The sequence below is a fragment of the Nipponia nippon genome, unplaced genomic scaffold (assembly GCF_047370975.1).
Source record: "Nipponia nippon isolate SJK-2023a ecotype South Korea unplaced genomic scaffold, ASM4737097v1 scaffold_4, whole genome shotgun sequence".
NCBI lineage: Eukaryota > Metazoa > Chordata > Aves > Pelecaniformes > Threskiornithidae > Nipponia > Nipponia nippon.
The window spans coordinates 1157019-1164851 of NW_028262358.1; the positions used below are offsets into that span (position 1 = coordinate 1157019).

The 7833-nt window shown below is 65.2% G+C and overlaps 1 protein-coding gene across 2 annotated transcripts; it reads right to left on the bottom strand.

The window, feature by feature from the left end:
• Nucleotides 1-2630: 2630 nt before the first annotated feature.
• On the bottom strand, nt 2631-5667 carry FOXA2 (forkhead box A2). 2 transcript variants are annotated; one of them, XM_087775772.1, is made up of 3 exons: nt 5560-5667; nt 4743-4812; nt 2631-4134 (listed from the first exon to the last, which is right to left on the bottom strand). In XM_087775772.1, exons 2-3 carry the CDS (start codon nt 4809-4811, stop codon nt 2872-2874), a joined length of 1332 nt encoding a protein of 443 aa, XP_087631898.1. In that variant the 5' UTR covers nt 4812; nt 5560-5667; the 3' UTR covers nt 2631-2871. The 2 variants fall into 2 exon arrangements, with proteins under 2 accessions (XP_087631898.1, XP_087631897.1); XM_087775771.1 differs by lacking the exon at nt 5560-5667 and having other exon boundaries at nt 4743-4851.
• Nucleotides 5668-7833: the final 2166 nt, after the last annotated feature.

The following is a 7833-nucleotide window of genomic DNA, read 5'->3' on the forward strand; positions in this document are numbered from 1 at the left end:
ATAGAATAAAAAGTAAAAAAGCGAGTGTCCGGCTCGGGGGAGCGGGAGAAGGGCGGGCGCCGGGTCCCGCACGTCCCCGTCCCTCTCCCGGCCTCCTCCGGCCGGGCCACAACGACTCCCCGCCCCAGCCGGGGCTTTCGGCGCCGAACCGGGCAGGACCGGGGCTCCCGGCCGGCCCGGCCCCGGCCGCACCCCGCTGCTGCCCGGCGGCCCCCCCGCGCCCCCAAATAACGGCCCTCTGCCCCCCGCCCCTGCCCGGCACCGCGCTCGTCCCTTGCACAACGGCTCCCGGGCTGGGAGAGGGGCGGCGGGGCCGGGACCCCGCCAGAAAACCCGGGGGGGAGGCGGCGGGGAGCACCCGACCCCCCGCGCCCCCCGGCCCCCGCCGCCTCCCCGGCCGGGCCGCGCCCCGCGCCCCGCACCCCGCTCCTCGGCGAGCCGGGGAGGAGGAGGAGGATGAGGAGGGAGGGATGGAAGAGAAGCTGAAGGCGGGAGCGAGAAGCGAAGGAGAAGCAGGAGAAGGAGCGGCGGGTGTCACCTACCTGCGCCCCGGCCGCCGGCCCGGCCCGCCGCGCCCCGGCTCTGCGGGAGCTGGAGGCATCCCTGCCTTTATTGGAGCTGAAACTGTCCTACTGTTGACTTTAGCACAAAGCAAAGATTTCGCTGCCCGCTAGTTTAAAAATGAATATTTTACCAAGATATCGATCAGCTTTATAAAATTCAGTTAAGCACAATGGCTCCGACGGAGGGGGGGGGGGGAAGGAAAGGGACGCAATATAATATCTGTGTAAATTTGCTGAAGTATGACGTGGTGTTGAAAGTTTACCCTCCTGGAATTTGGATCTAGATTTCCCCCCCCCCCTTTTTTTTTTTTTTTTTTTTTTTTGTTTACTGACTTTGTTTATTCACAGATCACGGTTGCTTAAACCGGCAGGGGCAGAATGCGCCTGCAGTGAGGCTGGGGGCGGGCGGGCTGCGCCGGGAGGGGGGCAGAAAAATGCCGGGGGGTGTAAAGAGAAAGAAATAACGCCTAACGGGGGGGGGGGGTCCCTTTTTCCCCCCTCTCCCCCCAGTCCCCGTCCTTGCATTTCGGCGTGAACCAGGCCGGAGGACGGGGAAAAGAAAAAAAAAACCACCGGAGGGGGAGGGAGCCGTGGTGGCGGAGCGGGCATCCCGCCCGCACCTTGCGGGGGCCGGGGCCGGAGGGGCGGCGGGGGGCGGGGGGGGGACAGCGGCCCAGCCCGCCGCCCCCTCCCCAAACCGGCGGCACCCCCGCGCCCGTGCTCCTTCCCCGCGGGAGCCTTTTATGTGCTAATGAAACACATTGCATGCCTTGGTTGACAACGTGTGTGTCCTTGCCGTATAGAGACGGACAGATTTCTGGCTGGATCCCGGTTTTGTTTTTGGGAGGGTTGCTTTCCCCCCCCCCCCCCCCCTTCTCCCCTTTTCTCTTCCCGCGGACAATGCGGAATTTTAAGAAGGATTTGAATGTTATTTCGGAAAGCAACATCTATGACTGCCGTAAACGCGTGGGAAAAACAACAAGTGGTTGGGAAGCCGGGCAGGGTATTTACGGTGGGGAAATAAATGAAGATAAACCCGGCCGGGCGGGCCGGCTGCCGGCGGGGCGGCCGCGGGGCTCCGCCGCCGGGGCCGGGCGGGAGGCTCGGAGCGGCCGGCGGTCTTTACAGGCAAAAGAAAAACCTCTCCGCTTTTTGGCCGCCGGTTTGTCCCCCCGCGGAGGTGGCGGGGTGTCCCGGCCCGGGAACGGCAGGGATGCGCTGCTCCCCCAGCCCCACTCCCCCCCAAATTAACGCTGCCCGGTGATGGCTCCCGCGGCGGGGCCGGCTGCGCTCTTCCCTCCGGGCTCCCGTGCGGGGGCTTGGCTCTCCCGAGCAAAAAACGGGGGGGGGGGGGGGGGGGTCCCCGCTGCCCACGCCGGGTTTTGCGGGGGGACAGCGGCTCCCCGACCCCCGGGCCGCCCCTCTCCGCCCTCCCCGGGCCCAGCCCCGCCGGGGCCGCGCCGTCGGGGCTGGCGGGGGCGGCGGGGGCGAGTCCCGGCGGAACAGAGATGCAGGGGAAAAAAAACCGCCAATAACACTTTAATATAGTTCTGTGAAAATCTGGCTAGTCGCTACCAGAATACACATTTATAAGCCATAAATAAAGCATACAGAAACGATAAATTAATCAGATCCAAGTAGTTTACTCTCCCGGTAACATCAAGCGTTTGTTTCAATTACAACGATCTATCCTGACTTTTTTTTTTATTTTAAATTTTTTTTTCATAGTTTTTTTTTTTTTCTCTCCCCCCCCCCTCCCCTTTTCCCCCTTTTTACAACGTTACAAGAGTTTTGGTCCTCGGGTTCAAAACTAGCATGGTTTTCACACTGAAGGAGGGTTCCGTTTCGTTTGTGTTTCTTTTTTTTTTTCCCGTCACTTCCACACAAAAAAATAGATATATTTATACCTCCTTGCGACGACGACAACGAAAAAAAAAAATAAGCCCAACAGAAACCCCCTTCTCCCCGTCCCCTCGCCCCCAACCCGCCCCTCCCCACCAAAACAAACCACCCCACAAGGCAAACCAAGGGAATCGCAGCCCCCCCGGGCACGGGTGGCTTTGGGCCGGAGGGGGGACGCCAAGACGCCTGCCCTCGGCGCGGGCCGAGATGCTTGCCAGACACACGGCCGCTGTTTCCCGAACGGACGCAAACATCTGGAGCCGACGGAAAAAAAAAAAAAAAATATATATATATATGTATATGTACCGTGCTCGATAGCGTTCATAGTCCACCGCTCTGGCAGGGGGCCGCTCAGGGCTGCGGGGGCTTTCCCCCCTCGCCAGGGGAGGTTTTCCCCTTGCCCCTTTTAGGAGGAGTTCATGATGGGCCGGGAATACACACCTTGGTAGTAAGAAGTCTCTCCGGCTAAAGGGGAGGACTCTAAGCCGTTTTTGTTCGTTACGGGCCCCATGGCCAGGCTGCCGGGCATGGGCGAGGCGTAGCCCGAGTAGTGCATCACCTGCTCGTAGGCCTTCAGGTCCATTTTGTGGTGGTGGTGGTGGTGGTGGTGAGGGTGGTGGTGCTGCTGCTCGGAGGAGGACATCAGGTTGTTGATGGAGAAGGGGTGGTTGAAGGCGTAGTGGTGCTCGGGCTTGAGGTGGGCGTCATGGGGCAGGCCGGCGTGCGGGGGGGCCAGGAGGTGCTGGGCCGGCGAGGCTGCCGGCTCCCCGGGGCTCAGCCCCGGCGTGCCCTTCAGGTCGGCCAGGGCGCGCTTGTGGTCCTGGCACGGCGAGGCGCTGGCCGGGGACTCAGCGCCGGCCGAGCCCTCGGAGCCCCCCGAGGAGCTGCCTTCCCCCAGGGGCTGGCTGGGGGGCTGCCCGGGCCCCTTCTTGCCCCCGCCGCCCGCCCCGCCGCCCGCCCCGCCGCTGTCCTTGGCGGCCAGCTGCTTCTCGCACTTGAAGCGCTTCTGGCGGCGCAGGTAGCAGCCGTTCTCAAACATGTTGCCCGAATCAGGGTGCAGCGTCCAGAAGGAGCCTTTGCCCGGCTTGTCCGGGGAGCGGGGCACCTTGAGGAAGCAGTCGTTGAAGGAGAGCGAGTGGCGGATGCTGTTCTGCCAGCGCTGCTGGTTCTGGCGGTAGAAGGGGAAGAGGTCCATGATCCACTGGTAGATCTCGCTCAGCGTCAGCATCTTGTTGGGCGACTGCTGGATGGCCATGGTGATGAGGGAGATGTAGGAGTAGGGCGGCTTGGCGTGCGTGTAGCTCCGCCGGTAGGTCTTGGGGTCCCGCGAGCGGTTGAGGTTGGATTGCCCGTAGATGGGGCTCATGGAGTTCATGTTGGTGTAGGGGGCCAGGGCGTTCATGGAGCCCGCTTGGCCCCCCATGGGGCTCATGCTGGGGCTCAGGTGGGCGCCCATCCCTGCCACACCGGCCGAGCCCATGCCGGGCATGGCCCCCGCGCCCGGGGACATGCCGGTGAGCGAGGGGCTCATGCCCGTGTTGGCGTAGGACATGTTCATGGAGGTGGCAGCCGTCATGTTGGCCGTGGTGCTCATGGCCGACATGGTCATGTACGTGTTCATGCTGTTCATGCCCAGCCCCGCGTTCATGTTGCTCACCGAGGAATAGCTCTGCAGGGGCAAGCGAGAGAGAGAGGAGGGAGATTTGGGGAGGGGACGGGGAGGCGGTGGGTGGGTAGCCCCGTCGGGGACGATGGCAGCCCGGCGAGCAGCGGGGGGCACCCCCAGCCCAGCCCGGACCGCCGCCGGCGAGAGCCCCCACAGCCCCAGGGGCTCCGTGCCCCGCGGGGCGGGAAGGGTTAAATCCCGGGGCGGGGGGGCTTGTTTTTCTCTTTAATGAAAAACAAATATATAGAGAATTATTAAAAAAGCGACGGGATGGCAGCGAGGGCGGCGGATCCGTCCTGGAAAGGGGAGTTGGAGGAAGGGAAAGGAGCGAGAAAAATACTGGGGGTGGGGAGGGGGGGCAGGGAAGGAAAAAATAGCGCCCGGCCGCCCGGCAGCCCCCCGGGACCCCCCACCCGCGCTGCCGCCGCGCCCCTGCCCGCAGCCCTGCCCGCAGCCTTGCCCGCAGCCCTGCCCGCAGCAGGCAGCCGGCGGGGAGCGCCGAGCCAGCGGCTGATGCCAAAGTTAATCCTGTCCCGGGGCTGGCACGGCGGGGGGACGGCGGCCGGGGCGGGCCGGGGCGGGGGGCGCGGGGCCCCGGCTCCCCTCCTTACCTCGGGCTCCCCGTAGTAGTTGCTCCAGTCCGTGTGCTCATGGCCTTCCATTTTCACCGCTCCCAGCATACTGGAAGTGGAGTGCATGGCAGTTTAAAATTTAACAGCCACAACAAACGACGACAGAGAGCAACCCCCAAAAAAAAAAAAAAAAAAAAAGAGAAAAAAAAAAAAGTCCCCAGCCCTCCCTCCCCTCCGTCGGAGCCTCTGGAGGAGGAGGAAGAGGAGGGAGGGAGGAAGGGGGGGGGGATCGAGCGGCGCTGGGGCCGGGGTTTTTTTTTCGCTGCTGCTCCTTGGGTGGGTTTTCGCAGTGCTTCGCGGCGAAGAGTCGCCCGGAGGCGATGGAGGAGCCGGAGGAGGAGGAGGGAGGAGGGAGGAAGAAGAGGAGGAGGAGGAAGAGGAGGACAAGTGCTGCAGTGACGTGGGTGCCCGAGTGATATAGCACGGAGCGGCCGGGCGAGCCTCCAATCCCCAGGTCCTCGGCTGCCCATTTGAATAATCAGCTCACACCTAGGCGGGAGCGGCTCCTCCGCGGCCCCCCGCGCACCTCTCCGCACCCCGCCGCCGAGCGCGGGGGGCCCGGCAGCACCCCGGGCCGCCGGGACACCCCCCTCCCCTCCCCGGCTTCCCCCGCCTTTGCGGGGGGGATCCTGCGGGAGCCGATTCCCATCGCACCCCTCCTTCCCCGGGCAGCCCCGACGGGAGCCGACCCCCCCCCCCCCCCGCCAGCATCCCCGACGGGAGCCGCCTTCCAGCCCCCCGCAGCCCCGCCGGGAGCGGGCCCCCCCGCCGGGAGGCAGCTCCCGGCCCCACGCACCTTTTCTCCCCGCGGCTGCTCGGCGGAGCCCCCGGCCCCGGGGCTCAGGTCGCCCCTCGCCCGGCCGCGCCGCGGCTCTGCCCCATCGGCGGGCCCGGCAGCCGCCGCTCTGGCTCTTCCCCGGGCTCCGGCTCAGGTACCTACAACAAAATCGTAACTAAAACAAACAAGGAGGGCAGGGGAGGGCGGGGGGAGCGGCGGGAGAAGCACCGTCGGGGGCCCGGGGGCTCCCCCGGCGCCGGGCCGGGCGCTGCGGGGTCCCGGTGGGCGCCGTCGGGGCAGCGCCGCCGCTCCCGCTGCCGAAACGCCCCGGCGGCCTCGGAGGGGGGGAAAGAAGGAAGGAAGGACGGACAGACGGACGACAAAAACCAGCCGGCTCCAAAACCCAGCCGGCTCCGCCGCCCGCCCCATCGGCGCTGCGGGCGCGGCGGCTCCCGGCGGGCTCCGGCCGGCGGAGGGGCACCGAGCGCGGCTCCCTCCCGGCGGGGGGGGCGCGGGGGGGAGCGGGGGTCCCCTCCACCTCCCCCCCGCCCCGGGCCGGGCCATGCCTCAGCATCCCTGCCTGCCCCCCGCCGCGCCCGCCCATTGGGTTTTTTCCCTCTTTCATAGATCCCTACCTACACCTACCCACCTTAAAAAAAAAAAAAACAAACCATAAACCGCCCTTTCCCCCCCCATTTATTTATTTATTTATTTATTTATCGCTCCCGAGAGAGGAAAAAAAATAAACCACCATCGATCGGCGATTTATGTTTTGAAATATTAACACCCCCCCACCCCCCCGCGGGGCTCCCGCCCTGGGAGGGACCCCAAAGCTCCCGCCGGGCCCTTCCCCGGGCTCCAGCACCCTCCGCAGTCACCGCCGAAGGAAAACCACCCCACCGGCTCCCAGGAGGGCACGCTCCTATCGCGATAGCTGCGGCGACAGCGACAGCCCCCTCCCTCGCTCCCACCCCAGCCCCTATTTAGGGGGGTTGGTTGGGGTACGGCCCGAGGGGGGCTGGCCCCAGTGGGGGGGGTACCCCCAAAAGGGAGGGGAGCGGCGGTGTCCCCGCCGGGAGGGGCCCTCCCGCTGTCGCGCCGGCTAACGGCGGTGGCCGGGCGCCCTCTGTCGCCTGCTGTCCCCGGGTCCGCAGGGCCGGGGGGGGGAACGACACCCCTGGGGACCCCCCGGGGGCCTCCGTGCGGCTGCTGCATCCCCCGGGGCAGGGGTCTCACTGCAAACGGCTCAGCACCCCCGGCCCTGCAAGGGGCTTTTCCCCGGGGGGAGCACCCTGCCCACGCCCGGGGCTCCCTATTCCCCCCCGAACACCCACCCGGGGGCACGGCTGAAAGGGGCTCTGGGGCGAGGTGCCCCTCGGGGCTCACTTAGCGCAGCCCCAAACAGGGCTGTCCGACCTAACGCGTCTCCACGGAGCTTTTCGCCCCTTGGGAGTAACAGTCCAAAGGCTCAGGAAGGGAGAATTCAGTAAAATTAGCGACGTGGCCACTGGACACAACGAACATCATCGGTTCAAAGACTCTGCCCGCTCAGCTCCCCGCTTGCAGCTGACTGCAGCCATGCAGGGTAAGGTGTGGTTAGCTTCAGCATCATTTTTTCCCGCTGAGCACGAGGTGCAGGAGGCAAGCGTGTGTTTTCAGCATGGTTGGATTTGGTACAGAAGTTCCCGGCGAGCTCCATGGGAGGAGGAGAGAGGCCATAGCGAGGAGTTCCCCGTGCAATAAACTCCCCCGCCTTCAGGCCTCCGTCCCGCGGCAGCACAGACGTCAGCGTGCTGCGAGCGCGTCTGGCACCCCAGCGCCAGGAGCGGCGGGAAGCTAACGCGTGCCCGGAGCTCCGCAGGTCCCAGCCTCGCACGGCTCTTTGAGAAGAGCCATTTCCCCCTCGGGTCAGCGGGACTTTGAATTTTGTTGCCACCAAAGATGAGGTTTTTCTACCTCTCGTCACCCCGCTGTGCGCGGACTGGAAGCTGCGGAGCGGCAAAGGAGAGTTGGTTTCATGAGACTCCCGTTCACTTGGATTTTGACCCAAAACGTTCACTTGAGGCCACTCCTCAGCTAAAGAGGACGGTCCTACTGCTGCTGCTCCAGCCCCAACGCTTGAATCCAGTTTTGCCGCCTTGGTCTGCCATTGCGCCCTGCGCTCTCTGTCCCACCATCCGAGTCCCTCGCCCTGCCCGGGATGTGAAGGACCTTCCACGCAGCGTGTGTTGGATGAGGAGAAGCTTTCCTCATCCAGCTCGTCCCCTGCGGCACGAGGAACGGTGGCGTCCC